Source organism: Misgurnus anguillicaudatus, chromosome 7 (genome assembly GCF_027580225.2).
Source record: "Misgurnus anguillicaudatus chromosome 7, ASM2758022v2, whole genome shotgun sequence".
Classification (NCBI taxonomy): Eukaryota; Metazoa; Chordata; class Actinopteri; order Cypriniformes; family Cobitidae; genus Misgurnus; species Misgurnus anguillicaudatus.
This window is the reverse complement of record NC_073343.2, coordinates 33,267,846-33,290,172: the sequence shown is the minus strand read 5'-3', so window position 1 is coordinate 33,290,172 and position 22,327 is coordinate 33,267,846. Positions and strand designations below refer to the sequence as shown.

The 22,327-nt window shown below is 36.8% G+C and overlaps 1 protein-coding gene across 1 annotated transcript in view; it reads left to right on the top strand.

Moving 5' to 3' along the window:
* Nucleotides 1-22,327, top strand: part of LOC129417465 (connector enhancer of kinase suppressor of ras 3) — a 49,015-nt gene that overhangs the window by 5,285 nt on the left and 21,403 nt on the right. Inside the window, 1 exon segment of the mRNA XM_055172157.2 lies at nt 17,227-17,390. Within this exon segment, the coding sequence (XP_055028132.2) occupies nt 17,227-17,390 (164 nt within the window).

The window sequence follows — 22,327 nt, the reverse complement described above, 5'->3', positions numbered from 1 at the left end:
GGAGTTTTTCATTGTGAAAATAATATGAATATTTATCGGCCTATATATATCGGTTATTGGCCCCCTAAATATAAAGAGTTATCGGTTATCGGTATCGGCCAAAATTTCCATATCGGTGCATCCCTAATCTGGACTGTAACGTCACAGTCGGTGTTATGTTGAGATTGGCGGTCTTTTGCATGCACAAGGCTCACGATTTGTCATTACCATTTACAGAACTCTTATTATTCATCTATGTCTACTAGATAAATACAGTTTTACATTCTACCGCACCTTTAAGTAGACATGAAACTGAAGACTTTCCCATATTTAAGACTTTCCCGAGTTAATTATATTAAAGCTTAAATCTAATGGTAGAGTCCATTTACAGAATCACAACACCATATGTCAGCCCTTAGATCCATAGCATCACCATATGGTGTCTTATTGAGATTCTCGTAAATATTTAATGGAGACTTTTCTTTGAAGCTTAAACGCTAAAGGTAGCTAAACGCTGTTTTATCTTTTCCAGTTAAATTTTATAGGAATGTATTTTTGCGAGGAAATTCTTAATGACACAACTACAATGTGATTTGGGATCTATTATGATCCATACAAACAATTAAACCAATCTAACCGGTGCGTTTCTCGAAACATTTGACATCCAAATCAACTCTACTTTTCCACAGCAGACCTTGGATCGCAGCCTGACAATCCGTTGGTATTTGCATAAAGCTATGCTCCGTTTATAAAAACACTGAGGTTACAAGGAGCCAGCTACTGGCGTTTGCATTCAAAGCTGAGCCGCCCTAATACAAATCCATCAGATCATAAGAGCTTAGCAGTTTGGTCTCTGGTCATCATAAGAGCTGTGATCTCTATAAATATACAGCTTTACACAACATGAAAAACGCAACCTCAGGTAGCACAGCGCACATGGATCACTGCTCCTCCATAGGTGCCCAGCCAGGCAGAAATTTAAACGCGACACGTCTCGGCCCAGTGCTAATCCTCGAGAACAAATGAAATGTGTGTTAAACACACAAGTGGACAACTGAGAGAGGCACCAGTGCAGATTTTACACACTTAGATTTCTATGACCACCATCATCTAAAATGCAAAACAAGTTTTATTAAAACTTTACCATTTTGCATATAAAATCACACTGTGATAGTGAATAAGAGGAAGTATCTACTTATCAACGGTCAAAACAGTATTTTCTGTATGGGTAGGTGCAGAATGCATACATTCCAGACATCCTTTCATTGTCATGTGACCTGTATGTTTGTTGACCTATGATGTAATAACAACCATGAACATAAGTTATGCAGGTGTTGTTAAACAAGTACAATGTAACTGCATACAAGGGCTGCACAGTTATGACAAAAATGATAATTGCCGATGATTCAGCTTGATATTGTAATTGCAGTTATTATTGATGATTAATAGATTTTACATTGGAGTTTTCAAATGTTTTATAACTTTCTATGAAGCAGCTGCATGGTAAATTCTAAACATCCTAAACTAAATAATATATTATAATTGCTGGAGTTATGTTGTAAGTAAAAAATCCAAAACAAATGGCTAAAGGACATGTCAATGTATCAATTTTAAAATCTCTGGTTCACCATTGGTGCCCAAGCATACTGCCAAAACGCCGAAATCAGTGTTGTTTTCGTCAACGACGCACCTTTTTTATGGCGATAACACAACGATGACTAGCTAAAAATGGCTCTAAGATGACTAAAACATGACAAGACGCTTTCTCGTTTTCGTTGACGAGACAGAACGAAAATGATTATAAGTCTGACGTTCACAATGCACGTCATTTCCGCCTATTTTGCGTGAAATCTGTCTGTTTTTAGCTAAAAAGTATCAGCAACGGTGACGCTTCCTATCCTTGTTTTGGGTACGCTCACCACCCGGCTGCCGCCATGCCGCGCACCAGATTTCACACAACAACAACACACCGGTGGCTGTGGCGAGTTCGAAGGACCATGGCGGTGACTCCAATAAACAGAAATTACAAGATAATTTATGGACATACTTTCAGTATAATCCATCAGAAAGAAAAACAGAATGCATATTGGTAGACGACGGTAAATGTGGCCACAAACTAGGTGGGCTCATCACGCTAATATTTTTTTAAAGGTAACTAACAAGTCACGCTGTTAACGTGTCATATACATTCAATTTTACTCGACAATCGTCTTGTGACACATTTTATGGTAAGCTTAAGGTTTTACATGTATCTACTTGTCAAACCTAAGCCCATTTCCAATACTTTTTAGCCTAAATTAATTTGATAAAGACTACTTTTTTTACTAAAATTGACTTAAACTTGACTAAAACCTTTTTGCGTTTTCATAGACTAAAACTTGACTAAAACCTTTTTGTGTTTTCGTCAACTAAAACTTGACTAAACTATCAAGTTTATAAGTGACTAAAATGTGACTAAAACTAAAAAGCATTTTCGTCCATAAAACTAAGACTAAAACTAAAAGGGCTGCCAAAAACAACACTGGCCGAAATAAGCACAAATACTTAGCCATAAATTTGATTGGATATAGGAAAGTAGGCGTTTCATTCAGAAATGGAACTGGCAGCAGACCAACGTATGAAGGAGGCGGAGTTTACGGATGCTCTTGCCCAAGCTGTCTAACTGACATCATCAAGTTCAGTTTCAGATTTTGATTGAAGTTTATGAGGCCAGTCAGCGCACATGATTTTTTTTTAAAAATAATGACATGCATAGATAAATTGTTTATAATAAACACTTCAATATAAATAAAAATTTGTCAGTTTTGATTTCATTGGGACTTTAAATATCTCTCTTTTTTAATATTGTTTATTTATATTTACAAAAACAATTTTTCTAATATATTTGTAATTCTGCGTACCGTCACAAAACCTTTTAGGTGTTCAAACTTGAAAGCAGTTCCAATAAAACTTGACCTTAACTTGACTGAACTGGAGATTTACAATACTCCTGTAATTGTGTGTTGGTGTGTTTTTCACTTCTGTGGGAAACAAAAGAACCGGGTCTCCCATTGCATGGTGTAAAGGTCACATTATAATACCCCTCATACAACACCTGCATTTGGGTAAACAGAGAAAGGGTGCCACTGTGCAAGCACAGACAAAGAGCTTATAGCCACATCAAGGCATCATGGGAAGTCCTGTTTGGCCACACTGTTTAATAACACTAAAGGTGATCATTCTCTTGACATGCATAAAAATGATTCAAACAGAGACTTTTTATGCATTTGGTAAATACATTTATAGATACTTAAAGTGCACTCAAGCCTACTTTATATCAGTATGGGAATCAAACCCATAACATTTGTACCAGTTGTGCAACAGAAACACCTGTCTTTGCTTTGTGGTCTTCTAAATTCCAGTCCAGCGTGTCATATTGATAATAAGTGCATGTATATACTTGACATATAAGTCTGTTGTGTATGTGTAACAGCATCATGGGTTGAGTCAGCCGTGTTGAAGCAGCCGGTCCGTCTGTCGTTCCTTCAGATCAGCTTGGTGAATGTGACTCATCTACATCAGTTCACATGCTTTATATGACACCAGCTTAATTTCCTTCATTTGTTCACCAGGATCATTTCATACGCCGGTTTTAAATGACATCCAACAAATATTCCCACGTTGTATCAATTTATAGCATATTAACAGTTAAATGTCAGGTGTTAACTTATGTTACGTGAATAAATGTAATATGTCTCTGGAGTGTTGCATTCATTCCCTTTAATAGATCCGTAAATTAAAAGTGTCATACTTTTCTTTTGTTGCATTGTTGTGTCGAAAGTGAAGTTGGTTTTTGTGGGAGAGAGCTAAAAAAAACCTTAACAGATCGTATCAGCGCTCCTGTATAGCTCAGCATTGTGTTAGCGCCACAAAAGGTTCATGGGTTCGAAGTCAGGGAACACAAATGCCGATAGATTAAAAAAGCATCTGCCAAATGCACAAATGTGTGTATTCTCTCCGACCTGGATAATACATTTAAAGGGAACTCTACAAAACCTCTAACTGTATTTTGTTTTTATTATAAGTGTGCCGTTTTAAAAGTTTGTTAAACAAATGTTTGTTTCTCTCATGTGGGTGGAGGTACTGTATGAAAATGCTGCTGGCAAAACTGTAAAGTAAGATAACTGTAGGTTACCATGATGAAATCTGTTTGCATTTAAATCAGGCATGCCATTTCATTTTGTTATGTCCTGTATTACAAAAAGATTAGAACAAAACATGAAATATGAAAATCTTTATTGCTGTAAGCAGCAGGCAAGCAAATGGGTATGTTTAAAAACAGAAATGTGAAGAATATGTTTAAGCATTTCATTTTTAATTGTTAAAAAATGTATAGCTTTATGTGAATTGAAAGATTGGATACGTTGTTGGTTCCACGGAAAGGCTTGGAAAGCGATTTGTCGTGGTTGTACTAGGGGTGCACCGATAAATGCCGATATACACTAATAATACGTGGCCGATAATTATTCTGAATCGCACAGCGAATATTATTCACAGCTATTTCATTTACTACAGCTTTTGATCAGTAAGTCCTTATCGGTCTGAAATCACTGTTAGTTTGAGTCGTTTATAATGTGCATTTGAAAAAGCCAAACATCATCATTTTACATATTGTTTATTATCATGAAAATACCTAAAAAGGTTTGAAGAATAGCAATATAAATATATCTTTAAGCCATTTGCTGGAGCTGCATGTGTATGGTTACTCATCTGCAGCGCACATTGAGTTTCTGCACCAGAGCGCAGTTATATTCTAATGTTATAATTGTTAGAATTGTATTGCTGACACGTTACAAAGACTGAACTATGTAATACTGAATTGTGGAGTTACACCATTAGGGCTGGGTATTGGCAAGTGTCTCACAATACGATACATGGGTCATGGTACAATCTATCACGATACGATACAATACGTTGCATCCTGCAATACATTGGAATACTTTTTCTTTTTTATCAAAAAATGTATAAAAAAAACTTTAAAGCCAAAGTGCTACCACACGTTGGCTTTGAAAGCTGCAGGGGTTTTTACATTTTCTGCCATTTTCTCACTCCCGCTAACTTCTGAGACATTGGCCGAATTGCCATGTATGACAAACAACTGGACAGCGACAACTACAGCAGTGGCGGAGGAGGTCGTTTGATGCACACAGAGGGATTTGATGGTTTAAAAAAATATCAATAGTAGAAATTGAAATATCGATATTTTTGCACATTAAACGTTTTTTTCTTCACATTTCTGAGTTTAGGATTATTTGGGCGGGGTTTAAAAGGTGACTCGATGATGCACCGGAGCCACAGAGCATGGCTCCGCCCCTAACACAATCACGAGCATCCATTCAGGTTGTAGCGTTATTTGAAGGTTTAAAGAGACGTCAGCTTTCTCGCGAGTGGGCGTGGTTTTAGCGCTGAGAGCGGACACGCCCCTAGTGTTTGAGAGCAGAGAATCCTGTCTATTTTTTCAAGATTTTTATCATTTATTTTATTTACTTGGGGTTATTTTGTCATTCAATTTTGGCTGGGTGGTTAATAACACATTTTTCTGGGGTGTCACAAACTGAGATCACATTTAATATCGGACTTTACACAAACTTTAAAGTCGCCATGAAACGGAAGTATCAATTGCTTAATTTTCCCCGTGGTGACGTGTATCTGAGTAAAACTGGCCTCTTAAATGAAATAAGGGAGGGCTGGATTTGAATTTGTCCATCGAGATCTGATTGGATCATTTGAAGTTGGGTCGTGTTGCTAATTGCTAATCCCAGCGATATTCTCCCGGACCCCGCCCACCTGCCTACATTATGACCGGAAGTAAAGAGAGCTTGTTTTTAGGAGGGGAGGAGATTTGCATTTTTGATGAAAGATTATGAGGGCACATGAATTTTTTTAAATTAATGAAGCTCACAGATAAATCATTTGTAAAAAAATATATATATTACAAAACAAATTACAGTTTTTTATTTTACTTTCATTGCGACTTTAAGTTTATTCACAGTGATGATACCTACTTGCCCTTGTAAGGTTTTTGTTCATTTATACACACTGAGCAAGGTATGGATTAAAATGATTTTGATAGCATGCCAAATGTGCAATAAATTGGTTTAAAAAGCAACAAAATATTCCTTTATGGTTCCAAACATCCTTACAGCAGGAACATCTTGATCTGAAAAGTATCTTCTGTTGGCTATCATTATGTTTCCCACAATGAATGCAACCAACAAGTTGCTGAATTTCCAAACGTAGATGGTTTTGTGTATGGTTTATGCTAAAATAAGTTAGTTATGAAGATATGGGGGTACCATGGGAGGTGTGTCTCTGTAATTGTGGTTTGGCAGGGGACGATGCGGCTTAGCCTGGGGAGGGTAGAGTCGACCACAGATGCCTTTGTGTTTTCAAAGCCACTTCTGATTATAGTTCTCTTTTAGTCTTGACTTTCATCCCCTGCTGTCTGCACTGTTCAGCCACAACAATTACTATATAGAGAGTTAATGAGAAGATTTTGGGAAGTGTGAGATCTGAGCTGCTCCTACAGGTTTGTTTATGAACGGCTGCAGGGCAGAAACAGTTTTTTTGTGAAATACACAAAACCACCAACGTTGTGCAAGCACAAGTTCATACGCTTATCAACCATAGGGAGATTTATAGTAGAAATCACAACACTCATTGGCTTTCCAGCCAGTTGCCCTATTGGTAATAGTATTGGCTGTGGTTTCCCAATTCAAATAAATAAGATGATGATGATGATGATGATTTCACTGTCTAAGTTAACTTTAGACCCAATATAGTCTGGTTATGAGTAGAGCCCGACCGATATGCATTTTTTGGGACCGATGCCGATACAGATATTAGGGAGTAAAAAAAGACCGATAACGATATATCGGCCGATGTTCTTTGTGCATTTTATAGTACAGTACACATATACTACAGTATATTATACTACAATAGCCTACTGTACATATAATACACTATATACATTAACAGAATATACTATATATAAATACTTTTTTGCAATGATCACACCACAAATGTGGTGATCAAACCCTTTAAATGACGTAACAAAGATATGTAATATAGGCAGGTGTGTTTTACAAGTTAACAATAAACTTTATTATCCAAAATGATTCTGATATAACTGCACAAAACAGTAAACTTGACTTATTATAAATAACTTTAAAACACAAACAAAACAAAATACATATAATTTAAATCATTGTCAGTTTTGATGAGAATAATGTTATATTGGGCTGATTTAAAAAAATGGAAACTTATAAAGTCATTGTTTATTAGCTTTACATTAAGTTATGTACTTCACAAAATAATTAGAAACGTACCATTCAGACGACAATGCTTGACTTACTGACAACATACTGATGTAGGCTTATGTTTAATGTACTGCACAACGTTTTTATAACACGAACCCACAGTGTTCTGCCGGGACTTTAAACTTTTATCAAACTAAAGTGTCTGCTCTCTGCCTCTTTTATTTAGCGAGGGTGTAAAGTTGCGCGAGCTTATTTAATCAATTGCTTTGAAATTAGCATGTTTGGTAACAGCACAAGCAGCTGTACTTGGACAGACTGCGCGTCAGTTTATACGCGTCCTTTCTCCGCCTCGCGTTATTTCTCCCGCTTGTGTTTTAAACAACTCGCAAGTGGACAAAAGAGACGGATTATAAACACCAAAACTAAACGGGAATGTGTCTTGGACAGACTGCGCGTCAGTTTATACGCGTCCTTTCTCCGCCTCGCCTTATTACTTCCGCTTCCGATTTAAACAACTCGCAAGTGGACAAAAGAGACGGATTATAAACACCAAAACTAAACGGGAATGTGTCTTGCACAGACTGCGCGTCAGTTTATACGCGTCCTTTCTCCGCCTCGAGTTATTTCTTCCGCTTGTGTTTTAAACAACTCGCAAGTGGACAAAAGACACGGATTATAAACACCAAAACTAAACGGGAATGTGTCTCTCTCGCCCACTTATAATCCAATCGACCAAAGCGCGTCTTAATACCAGGTGTAAAATGTTGTGAAGAAACCGCGTGACTGCCGCCACCTGAACTGAGAGACTGACTGACTGAAGTGAAGGGGCGGGGGATTGGCTGGTGTCACTCCAGTGAGTGACCTGGGTCGCCATTAGCAACCAATAGGGCGCGCTCTGCTGGACAAACAAGTACTTGCATCTTTCAAAAGCATTTAATGTTTTCTGTAAGGAACGTTCATATCGGCTACATATCTGCTGCTTATACGCCGATACAGATATATCTGCGACATGCTCATATCGGCCGATAAAATCGGCAAAACGATAAATCGGTCGGGCTCTAGTTATGAGTAACCACTCAGATTTTTGCCAAAATAACTTGCAAAAGTCAACAGTGATTAAAAGGCGTTTGGTTTTATTTATTTTTGGGCTATGGTTAGACGTCTATTAAATTATCCCTGACAGCACAAATTCCCTTTTTATAGCCTAGATGTCTGGGTTGTGTTTGGACGGCTATTAGACGTTTTTTTAAACGCAAAATTTGCTTACTGGGTTTTCCTCTAGAGTTTGCACACGGATTAGTAGGGCTGGGAAAAATATTGGTTCTTCGATTTTAATCAATCTTTAATTAAACAAAACAATATCGATTGGGAAATCCGGCTTCGGCTTGTAAGGAGTGCCCGATGGCATGTGGCAAGCGTCAACGATGCTCAGGACAGTTGACAGAATTTTCACTTGTCTGCACCGGCCGGTGCTTCATCGTCACAAAAGTTTATCATTTGTACGTTTTAGACCTTGCCAATTTAAATAATTAAACCAAAAAGACGCAAAGCAGACCTTAATGCGCTATACTCACGAGCAGTTTGAGAAGTCTGAAGAGCGCAACCGGCATGCTGCATCTTAAGGCGTCAAACAGCTTGCAAATACTGGTTTCTTTGCGCTTGAACGGACATATTTACACAAAATTATTTTTGTAAATATCAACAATATAGGCAGGAAAAGCATGTGCATGTATATTAGATGTGCATTGGATCCGTGCATTACATTACATTTTGATGAATTATTGATTAGTAATCGATATTGATCTATTTCAAAATCATATAATAACAACAACAAATAATCAAATCGGTGAATTGGTCGTAATAGCCCTACGCGTTAGTTGCAAGAGTTTCATACATTAGAAACAGTTTGATTAAAATAGAATAGATTTATTATGTAATTGTAAAAACTTTTAAATCACTAGTTTTGGGAACGGAGCTTTTGTCTTTAGACAAATATGAGGAGAATTTGAAAATGTGTGAAGTAGCTTACAGAAGGGCTTTGTTTTTCTAAACATCAGAAGATTGGCAATGCTTTATCTCACTGACCCAGAATCTGTAGCCTTTTTTCCACTGACAGGTTGCCCGACCGGCTCTGTATCGGCTCTGCTGTTCTCCAACCAGATGCTTCTTTTGTCTTACAGCGCTCTGTTTATTTTTTTCCCCATTTTGTGTTTGCTTCTAATTTTGCACATAAATGATTGTTTTTTCTAATTATCCATTCACAATAACCAACACCTATTGAGTATTATGGAATCCTAGAATTCCCATAAAGGGTCACTGCCCAAAAACAATAGACATTCCTTCAATTCCCACAGCTTTACTGGATATCTCAGAAGAGAGAGAAAGAGAGTATCAGTAGCTATTGTACATGCTTTGTGTATATGTTGGCACACTGTGTGTGTGTGTGTGTGTGTGTGTGTGTGTGTGTGTGTGTGTGTGTGTGTGTGTGTAAGAGAGGTCAGACTCTCACTGGGAGAGCCTTTATTCTGTACTCATGTAATCAAACCCCTGAGAACCACAGTCTGCCTTTTTATTGACATGGGATCGGTGGTAGCGTATCTCAAGCTAAGAGACTTTGAGAGGGAGCCGAGGGCACATCCTGTTGGAACAGATGTTCAGGTTTAAGTTTCGGAGCATTAAAGCAAGGTGTTGGGCTTATCTGTGATCATATCAAAGTCTGAGGGAGAGCGAATAGGATAAAGAGGATGATTTAATTGTATAGTTAGAGCCCATTTTATCAGACATACGATACTTTAACAAGATGTAAAGTAGACCATAGAAGAAATAGAAAAACATGATTGCCAGCACTGCACTGTAAAAAAATTCTGCAATTTTGTCAAATCAACTTATATTTTATGTTACTTCAACTTAACAAATTAAATGGACACTCCACTTTTTTTGAAGATATGCTAAACTATAAGAGTTAAACATGAGATTTTTACAGTTTTGGAATCCATTCACCTGATCTCCGGCGCTACCACTTTTAGCATAGCTTAGCATAATCCATTGATTCTGATTAGACCATTAGCATCGTGCTCAAAAATAAAGAGTTTTGATATTTTTCCTATTTAAAACTTAACTCTTCTGTAGTTACATCGTGTAATAAGACTGACAGAAAATTAAAAGTTGTGACTTTCTAGTCAGATATGGCTAGGAACTATACTCTCATTCTGGCGTAATAATCAAGGACTTTGCTGCCGTAACATGGCTGCAATGATATTAAGCAGTGCCCAAAAATAGTCCCCTGCTATTGAAAGTTACCAAGGGGGCTATTTTCAGGCGCTCCTATCATTTTTGAGCGCGATGCTAAATGGTCTAATCTGAGTCAATGGATTGTGCTAAGCTATGCTAAAAGTGCTAGCACCAGACCCAGAGATCAGCTGAATGGATTCCAAAATGGTAAAAATCAAATGTTTAACTCTAGGGGAGCTGGAAAATGAGCATATTTTCAAAAGAAGTGGCGTGTCCCTTTAAGTTAAACAATATCAATTTAAGTTTTTAAGTTATGTCAACTCACAGGTCAAAACTTAAAATAGTAGCTTGAATTGACTTGCAAAACCAAGTTGTTTTTACAGTGAAAAAAAATGCGATAACTTTCTAAATAATGCAACATTTTGATTCTTCTTTAAATACAACAAGTATCAGTTATATGCAAAGTTACCCACATTTGGTTTATGACCATGGAAAATGGGTACAATTTTACAATTTGAGAATACCTTTGGAGTTTTTAAACTGCATTGTATTTAATGCAACAACGCTTGTTAAAGTCAACAGATTCTAGTAATGGATCTTCCAATCTCTGTGTAAAAATAATGATATTATTTAAAATCTTTAACCCCTGGAAATCTGGCTCTAAATGTTAAGTGAAAATTGTCATTTTGACCTCACTTTACAAATGGACCTCACTTTACAGTGGATTACTCCCAAAAATTAATAAATGCAATGGATGAATATTTACTCTTTCATAATCATTTTTGTTCTTCTTCTTCTTCCAGAAAAAGAATAATTACAAATTCGAGCTGGTGATGTCTGGTTGAGTTGACACGCAATGGCCCACCTATAATTTTGACATTATACATAACTTTAAGTAGTAAAGTCATTCAGTTATTGCATGCCTTGCGATATGCATATTGCAGTATATGAACACTTGTGATATTTGTATAGTTCTGATATATCTTGCAACCCTAACTTTTAGAAGTGTATATCCAGGCATTTTCAGCGTGAAGTGTCAGATACAATGCCTCACATGTTAACATACAAAGGCATTTCAGGCATCTGTAATTGTTATCTTAGATCACAGAAATATTTCAGACAGCTCTGGAATTCCTTGATGCTTCCCCAAGTGTCTTGTTGAAAAAACAAAAGAAACGGAAGTTTGATGTTTTTGGGCTTCTGAAGTGATGTCACTCACAATGTTGATGTGATTTTAAAGTGGGACCAGAAAAACCACAGTGTGGCTGAATCTGCCAAGAAACTGTGAGCAAGTGACCCAGTGATGGCCCTGTGTCTTATGATGTTTAACCCTTTATAAACTCTGTTTTTAAAAATGCTGCTCTAACAAGAGTTCATAATTTTATCAATAATATTAATCAAATGTATATTAAATAATATTCAAAATTATTTAATATACATTTCCAATTCCAACTGTTGGGTTAAATTAACCCAGAAAATGTTTATATTTGACCCAACAATGGGTTAAAACAAACCAGCATAAGTTAATTTACAACCCAACAGACGGTGCTCGGCCCTTTTTGACCCATTTAAAGTGTAATCTTCAAAGAATTTTCATATGTGAATAAAAGAAGTTATTGTTTTTTTCTTTCTCTTTAGAAATTTTGAATATGATAATATACATTTGATTAATATTATTCATAAGATGATGAAGCTCTTGTTCTGATCTTTAAATTTCCAGTTATTCAATGACATGCACTCGAAAAAGGATGCGTGATTGTCAACCCAACGTTGAGCTAATAAGATACAAACCCAGTTGTTGGGTTAAATGAACCCAGACAAGGATCATTTTTGACCAAACATTGGGTTAAAACCATCATAAATCCAAACAACTGGATTAGAAAACGTCTTTGGGGTGGATTGTATGGGGTGGACAGGTGTCTTTATGCAGCTAATGACTTCAAACAGTTGCATATAATTTAGAATAATAAATGGAGTGGAGGTGGACATTTTAAAGGCAGACTAACAGGTCTTTGAGGGTCAGAATTCTAGCTGATAGACAGGTGTTCAAATACTTATTTGCAGCTGTATCATACAAATAAATAGTTAAAAAAATCATATTTTGTGATTTCTAGATTTTTTTTAGATTATGTCTCTCACAGTGGACATGCACCTACGATGACAATTTCAGACCCCTCCATGAATTCTAAGTGAGAGAACTTGCAAAATAGCAGGGTGTTAAAATACTTATTTTCCTCACTGTATATTTAGTCACAAGATATCCAAAACCAACGAGATTTGGATCAGAAAGTTAAACGGGCCCATACCCCGCTTTCAAATCGTTGCTTATACTCGACGTTAGTTTTTGAAATGGCATTATTGAGTTAAAAGCTGCCAATAAAGGTTGATTTTTTTCTAATGCCATAAAGTCTTGCTGACTTGAAAGAAATTTCAAATGCAATCGTTGTTCACCTCACATTACACTGATACTCAAGTCGTTTCTATTGTAGTCATTTATTAAATGAAAATTGATCTTTTTAACCAAACCATTTTTTGTGTGTATATTAATACATTTTTTCCAGTGGGAGTCACACGCTGGTATTATGGGACAGACTGTATTTCTCATAGTCTCATTTGTGCTCACTGAAGCTCGACAGGTGAAAGAACAGGTGGAGGGGGGGTATTTGATCTGTGTCTGATATTTAAGTTTAACAGCAGTGTTGGACTCCCAAATTCCTTTTGTGGATAATCTTTGGAATTCCAAAGGAATTTTCAGTATAAAGCTTCCTAAAATATTTAACGTTAAAGCAAAATTAAAATTCGGCTCAGATGTTTACTTTCATTAAATTTAAGTCTTGTATCTTCGGAATGTCGTGTGTCTGCAAATGTGTGGAATTTTCTAATAGGATTTGTTCCACAGATTTTTTTCTGTCTGTCAGATACTAAATTATCATCATAAATCAATATCCAGATCCCAGACATCTAAGCCATTCATAACCTCTAGTTCAACACTAGCAATACAGTCCACATGGTTCCCATTTGACCTACGATTTACTATAAACCGTCCTACAAACCAGCGTATAGGCTTGCTTGGTCCGTGAGCTAAAATGCTTTGCAGCTATTTTCAGACGCTTTATTGCCATTGTTAACATTCATTGATAATAAAGCAGAGTCTCTTTGAGCGTACCAAAGATATATGGAGTTAGATGTGTGTTGAATATTAAGTTTGGTGGTTTTGTCTGGGCTGTCGTGCTGTTAAAGCCGAGGGCACGGGGCCAGACCTTTGCAGCTGCCGTATTTCTGTAGCGCCTTTGACCGGGTGATCACCCGTCCCCCCCTCGTCCCGCAGGACCATCCTTCACTGTCCATCACTTCTGCTGAAGTCTGCCTGACTGAGTGCATTGTGTATTCGGGTGGGTGTGGGAGATTCGTGTCAGCGAGGCAGTTGAGAATCAGGTTCTCATGCTTAGCTTACTGACATAATGATTCACATTAAAAGAGAAATAAGGCTGATTTCACACAGGTGATTCATCTACCAACAGATCAGTTAGTGTAGAAACCAAACAAGGCTTAACAAAGCCCACAGGAATCCAGATAAACCGGCCTGTTGGCTTTAAATTCCTTTGTGGTTGTCTTTGTTTTGGGTTGTAGGCTTGCTTCATTTTGACCACTGTAATTACAGCTGACCCTATGAAAATAAAAGGCCGGGACTTGTTTAACCACATACACACATGGGCACGCTCCGGCAGGTGGAAACAACATGATGTTTACGGTAGCTCAAACCACTATACACAGCTGTTGATAAAGTCAACATAGGGAACTGTGTTTCTAAATAAACTAACACACATGTTAGTAAGGACAACGAGACGTCTACTTATTCTTATCAGTCTTCATGTTAACATATTTGCATTTTGCACACGCTTTTATTCAAAATCATTCTCAAAACTTTATACACCTATACGTACGCTCTTAAATTTATCTTATTCTTATCCAAAATTTACAAGTAGCCCTCTGACTGTAAATTTTATTTTTGTAGATGTTTTAGCAGACACAAAGAGAAGCTGCACTAAAACTTAACCCAGCTGTATTTAGTTATTTATTTAATCATTTTGAAGTACTTAAAGGGCACATATCATGAAAATCTGACTTTTTACATGTTTAAGTGCTATAATTGGGTCCCCTGTGCTTCTATCAACCTAGAAAATGTGAAAAAGATCAACCCAGTAACTTAGTTTTGGTAAACCATTCTCTGCAAGCGTGTAAAAAATAGCTCATTGTAATTTGGCTCCCCTTGTGATGTCAGAAGGGGACAATATCACCCCTTTATCTGCAATATCCAACCTTTGCACTTTTAGTGCAGAGATCAACTCAGTTATTTCTATAGGACACACACTAAAACGGCACATTTTTGCTCACACCTAAGTGGCAATTTAAACATGTTATAATAAATTATCTATATGATATTTTGAGCTAAAACTTCACATATGTACTCTGGAGACACCAAAGCTTTATTTGACATCTTAAAAGTCTTGTGAAATGTCCCCTTTAAGAGAATATTGCAAAAATATTATGCACAATAAATGTTAGTTTCACCAATTGTCTGTTTGTCTTTTATTTACTGTACACTGTTAAAAAAAAATTTGCACTTAGATTTTTAAGTATAATCAACTCGGATCTACAAGTCATTTTAACTTTCATTTTTTTCTTGACTAGTGATGAGTTGCTGTAACTTATAAAATAAAGTTGAATTAACTTAACTTATTTAACATATAACTTTATATTACGTTTTATTTTATGTTTAGCAACTCATCACTAATCACGAGAGAAAATGCAAATTGAGGCTACGTTTACATGGAAACGATCTGAAAAGAAACCGCAAAAGTGGCGTTGCGTTATCACTTTTTATTCCGCGTTTATACGAGCGTTTTGAGGGGGAAATCTGCGTGCATATGCCGACGCAAAACTGTGTGATATTCGATGTAGTATGCACTCCAGACGGCTAGGTGGCAATGTGAAGCACTGACACACAACAACACCAAGTCCGTGTGCCTGCATACAACCTTCTCCCAGGTCTCGTCCAAAGCCGTCTTGTTTTTCCTCTGACGAATTGGCGCATCAACAATTTAATGGAGGTTATTAATGCACCTTCTCTGATCAGTAATACTAACTGTGAATATTTCGTACAACTGCTGGAAAGACTCTTGTATATTTATTAGAGCTGCTATGGCAACTTGAAGGTTCGACATATAGAAATAATCCGACATGTTTGTTGTTATTTTCCTGAACTGGTGCATGGATGTGACGTAAACGCGTACGCGACGAAAGACACCATGAGCAGACTTTTGCGTTTTTACCCTTTAGACAAGAACGCGAGGGTTTTTAAGATTTCCACTCTGGAGGGTGGTTTCACTTTTTTGCTTTTTTAAGCCCAGAAACCGCCGTCACCGTGTAAACGAAAGGCACATCTGATAAAATATTTGTACGTTTTCACCCTCAAGCGTTCTCGTGTTGAAATGAGTTGTAAAACCAAGTTGATTATGCTTAAAAATTTACGTACATTTTTAACTGTTGTGTTATATTCGCCAATCTGTCATATTGCTTCTTTAAACAATCACACTTAACTTTCAATATCAACATTGGTCATTAAAAAAAACATTTTGGTTAACAACTCATTTTTCCTCTTTCAAAAACAGTAACTCTGCACTAAGTTTTAAACTTTGGTATCTTACTCATCCCACATGGTTTGTGCTACTTAGAGATGTAACGATTACCGGTTTAATGGTTAACCGCAATAATTACCGTGCCATTTTTTTAAATGACCGTTTAACCGTGCCAGAGTCACGGCTCGAAAACCCCCATCCAGCATCAACCAATTTAAGCAATAACGTGAGACAAACACATTCATTCACGTCTGCTCCCATGTGTTTGATGACAGTGCTTCACTGACTGAATTTACATCCAAAAAATTTCACATTTAGGGAAATCTAGTTGTACTGACACATGTCTACTTAATATTTTTTTAGACAGATCCACCTTTTCTATTTATTTTCCATTAAATGATGTGATTTGATCAGTTTAAAGCTCCTTTCTACTCTTGTTTGTTTCTTCCGCAAGTGCATTGACCGCAGGTGTTGTGAGGTTTACTCCGGGGTCATAAAGAACACCCGATTTCTCAAAACATACGCAGACAGATTACTTGCTGATTTGTCACTATAACTGTGGTGTCAAATTTTCATACCGTTTTATCTCTACAACAGATTTACACTTTTACTTTACACCCCACATGGTTTTAGGTGTGCTGTCTAGCATACAACTTTTGGCTGGAAGACAATAAAACAGAAACATGAATTTACATTGAGGGATAAATATCAGATTTGGGTGTATTTATGTTAGATATAAATAGGTTTGGGGTTGGGTGATCACCCTGATCACCTTGATAAATGTCTAACAACATGCTAAAAGCCATGGAGAGCTGCATTACAACTGCAGGCCAACCACCCACAACTCCGTAACATTGTGGAGGCGACTTTTTTTTTTTTTAAGTAATCGTTGCTCACATTTGCTTCAGAAATATAAAAATATAGATTCAAGCATTGTTGAGTCAATTTCTCACATGAAGTCTCTTCAACAAATGTGTTCATTTAGTCTAGGCATCACAACTTTTTGAAAATTCTCCCGGACAGTTCATCTGAATTCATCACTTCATTGTTTTGTTCTCTTTCCTTTTCTTCACATCAAGGTCTGGACGAAAGCCTTCAACAGTATGTGCACAACTTTGAAAGGGAGAAGATTAATGGAGAACAGCTACTGAAGATCTCTCATCAGGACCTCGAGGATCTCGGCGTGACTCGCATTGGCCATCAGGAGCTGGTTTTGGAGGCTGTAGATCTGCTCTGTGCTCTGGTTAGTTAATAATACTTACTATAATAATAATATTGCTTTAATTTTGAAATGTTTTCAATTGCATTACCATCATTACCTTGCGAGTACAAAGAGACTCAGTCGACAAATGGAAATTTTCTTTAAAATGATCTTCTATTATTATAAACCGTATATAAACAATATTTAGATTAAAGTACTTTCCCGGGACTGTTGATTACGTTTCACTTTTTATATCAGAAAATTATAATTTTTTTTTTTTAAATATCGCTAGCTATAGTATTGTTTTAAAGGTTTTATAGACTTTCTTTGGTTTTTCTGTATTAATTATAGTAACCATATTGAAGTGATGGAGAGCTGTAGCATCACAAAAACTGAAATGCATAAACAAAGCTTATTTCACATAGTTTACCTAAAATTCTTCGGCATGAACTTCACAAACCGTTTGATAAACATACATGGCCAGGATGACCTTTGGTTTGTTTTAATGGCTTATGGTCAGATTATTTTTGTATCTCTGCTTACTGAAACAGACACATTGTTGATATTAAAGGAGAGAAAGTGAACTGAAGCGAGGAGAGATTTAGACCAAAGTTCATATTTTCTTTTGATCTGTTCGTTTCGATTTAAGATTGATGATATGTGATCTCTCTGCAAGTCTACACTGCAAAAAATTGCTTTCCTAAGTTGTATTTTTGTCTTGTTTTTAGTACAAATATCTAAAAATTCTTAAAGCAAAATGCAAATCAAAACTAGACATATTTTCTGAGGTCAAGAATGATGAGCAAAACAAGAAAATAAGTCTAGTTTTTAGACGAAAATATAAGTGATTTTTGTGCTTAAAACAATCTGCCAATGGGATAAGAAAAAATCTTGAAATTAACTTTTTTTAAAACACTTAATTAAAAAAAACTTTTCTTACCATTTTGGCAGTTTTTTTACTTAATTTTATTTAATTTTGTATATTTTGTCTAAAATCTAGACTTATTTTCTTAGGCCATTTTGCTCATCAAGAAAATGCATCTTGATTATATAATTTTTAGATATTTAAATGAGACAGAAATACTAAGAAAGTAATTTTTTGCATTGTATTTTCGGTCTACAAACAGAGCTGAATCTAGATTATCCTTCATCATAATAGTTTTGAGACTTCACCAGTAACCAAGACCTTGAGACTTGTAATGTGCACCAAAAATGACTTCAACAGACTTTGGTGTCTATATATGTAGTAGGAAACAAATGGACCTGATATGGACACATGGAAATGCTTAGTTTAAAGAAGTTTGATTGATGGTCATGTCATTATGCATTAATCATACAGTACATCCCAGTGTCCAGCACTCTTTCTTTTATAAACGTTATAAGTGGACCCAGACCTCTTACATCAAAGGCAATTTTTTTTCTCAATTTTATCTAAGTTTTTCCACAAATGGCTTTATGTTTTGTGAAGGTCAGCGAAGTTCACACTGAAGAAGATCCTCAACTATATATGAAAGACATTCAGAATGATCCTGGCCAACCGTTTCTATTAAATCTTCTTTATTTCTCTTGTCTTGTCAGGAGGCACTAATAGTCCAAAAATCCTAATAGGAGAGCCATAAACTGGGAGTTGAAAATAAAACAACTTGAGATAAATGTAATTACAAAGTTTCAATGTCATTATACCAAAATATTCAATGACAGAAAGTCACAAATAACCAATCATAATAAGGAGGCGTTTCTAATTCTGTTTTTCCTAGTAACAGTTATAAACAAATAACCAATGAATGACGTCAATTCCACTGCATCACTCTCATGGGTTGTCACTTTGAAAAGTAGTTCATAAATTGCACAAAGTTTAGGTTTTCTCCGCTTTTTCGCATAGCTGGACACGCCTACTTTCTGTCGCCAACGATCACATTGCTTTCAATTAAATAAACAAGATCGCGTCACTCTATTGTTGCTAGTCGCTGACTGAGTGCAATGCAAACATAAACCCAGAAGTATAGTTCAGTTTTTGCACATATGCAATGGTCCGCATACAATTTGCGTGACGCAAATTTCATCATCAGAACAGTGCATGTGCACTGTACGCACACCGCCAAATTTTTTTTACCATATTTTGGTAACCGCGCATACTTTGCATGCGTAAGTCACGCATGCGCATACAGGATTTTCAGTAAAAATATCAAAATTTCTTGATGAGCAAAACAACACAAGAAAACAAGTCTAGTTTTTAGACCAAAAATATCAAATTTAAGTGATTTTGTGCATAAAACAACCACGTTGGCAGTTTTTAATGCTTGTTTTAAGCTTAAATTAACTTAAATCGTATATTTTTTGTCTATAAACTAGACTTCTTCATTTTGCTCATCAAGAAAAAGCATCTTAATTTAAGAATTTCTAGATATTTCTACTGAAAACAAGACAAAAATACAAATTTTTTTGCAGTGTAGTCCAGGAGATGCATTGCATTTTGTCACAATGCGCATGCGCCAAACGTATGTGCACACATACGAGTCAAACAAACTGTGCTTTGCAAGGCTGTGTGTTCAACTGTGTGCGTAAGTTCTCTAAAACGTAAAAAAACTAACTGTACTCCACTCCAGAGACTAATAATATAAAAGTACATTTTAAGCTGTCAGTTAACACATCATGAATTTGTATTACCAGGTTGCACCAGACAACCAAACAAGATCATAACTATCAGATGCTTAACAAGTTTATTAATGTGCGTTCACACCGCCACTGGCGAGAACGTTAAAGTGGCTGAAAATCATTTATTTTCAAAGAATAAATGGTGTGAGCGTCGAAGAGAGTGTAAATCGGCTCAACTTTATGGTAATGAGCTATGGACGAGGTTCAGCGACAGCCAATCGAAAGCCGGAAAAGTTTGGCGTTGGTAGGGCAAAGAGAGCTTTTTTGACGCTTTTGCCCATGGCGGTGTGACGCAGAGTTAGTGCACCTGTCTATTTATCTCAAAGATCATCCAACATTATGAAGTGCTTTAATGTGGACTCTTTCCTTTTCAGAGAGTGCTTAACATTTCATAATTTTGGACAGGAGTGATGAACGTCTAATTGAATTCGCGTTTTATACCCAAATTTGAGGCATTTAACCATTAAAACATATTTAATACTGTTAGTTTAGGGCAACTGTGACGCAAACCTTACATTGGTGATGGTGATAAATGTATGAAGCACTTTACATCAGAGCAAGGATCTCTACCCAAGTGGCGTTCCAAGTTAATGAGTCGCAATGAGACTCTTAGACACTTGATGGTTTCTGCAGATCATCTCACAAAACCTTAAGTTTCTTTTGTCCTTAATCCACATCAGCCTTCTCAGCCGTCTCCTATTGTCTCACCGCTCTGGAAATGATATTAAAGGCACTCAGGCCAAGAATTAGAAGCAGAAAGCACTTTGTGTGTTACTGTTACCAGAGCTCCAGGTCGATCCCTGATGAAATAGTACTGGACAGGAAATAAATGTCCACCCCCATCTTTCAGAGGTTCTGTCCTGAGGTCTCCTGATGAAGAGACAAATGGGGAAACCAATCTCTCATGGTTCCTGCAGGAATCTCATTGATCACCTCAGGTGAAGACAACCCTCCTGACTAAGCAAAATCCTCAAAGACCCTCAGGGATTTTATACCGTCTGATTTAAAGACTTGTTTCATGTTATCCTGGTCTCTGGGATAAACATTAACTTGACACCATGACATTGTCTCTGACATAAATGTAGAGGTCTTCACGGGTCCACTTAAATCCGAAAAACCGAGGTCCGACACAAAAGTTTCACGTGTGCCTCGGACATGGGTCGGATGTAATTATTAGCGGCCTTGAGTAATTGAATGTGTTTTTGCCAAATGGACCTGAGAAGACCCAAACTATCTCGCGTGTGTGCATCAAGTCCTTTTCCAACCCCTCATCTGTTTGCCAAAAGCGCTGGCGACATCGTGTGCCTGGCGGTAGGTAAATTTTCGTTGAGACAGACCTGTCAATCAATTTTAAATGCACGTTTTAGCGGTTACCTTGGTGTTATCATCAGATAACAAAGCAAAATAAATGGAGCAGCGGGTCAAGTTGGCTACGAGTTGTTTTTTTCTGACTGGTTCATGTGGGGTTGTTGACTGCGCACACGTTGGTGAAGTTTACATTCGGGTCCAGTCAGTTAAAAAAAAAATTAGACTCAAGTCAGGGTTTGTCTCGGGTCGAGTTTTTCTTTAAAAAAAGATTTATGCACACCAGGTTCGGTTAAAAAGTAATTTGGGTAGATTTCTTTGGACTTGAAAAGACTACATAAATGTAGAAGCAAGCATCTTAAATCCACCAACAGTTAGATATCAATACATGAAGAAACGTGTTTTTTACATTTTGGAAGACATTTATATCCAAAGCAACTATTCATGCTATACATTTTATCTCCATGTGAATTCCTTGGGGTGTGACATCAGTTGCAGCTGGTCACCAGACACATAAAACATCCCAGATAGTGCGGATCCGCCCCGGAGTCTGTTGCTATCTGGGAATGATGTAAAACCCAGCACACATGCTCACATTTTAAAGTGTGAATGTGCACACGTGAGTTTGGAGTGAGTAAATGTGTGAATGGAAAACTTTAAGTTGTTTTTTTCTTTCAGAGATGAGGATTGTATCTGAAAAGGTGCATGCAAGTGTAAATCTTTCAAAAAGAGTTTGCCAGATCAGGAGGCGCACTCTTGACTGCACTTCAGATGTGTTATTTCCAAGATATTTTAAGTGTAGTGCAAGGTTTGCCAAATTTAGCAGCTAAATCAAGCAGCAAAGGTTTTGCCAAACCCCTTTTAGAATCTAAATAGCACTGTGAAATGTTTAACAGTTTAATAGCTTGACATCATGAAATGCCTGATCACCGGGTGTTGAATTTAATATGCAATAGCTGGTGCCTGTCCAGGATAGGGCTCTGAATAGATTTCTGCTGGACTTCAGTTTTTTTTCCATT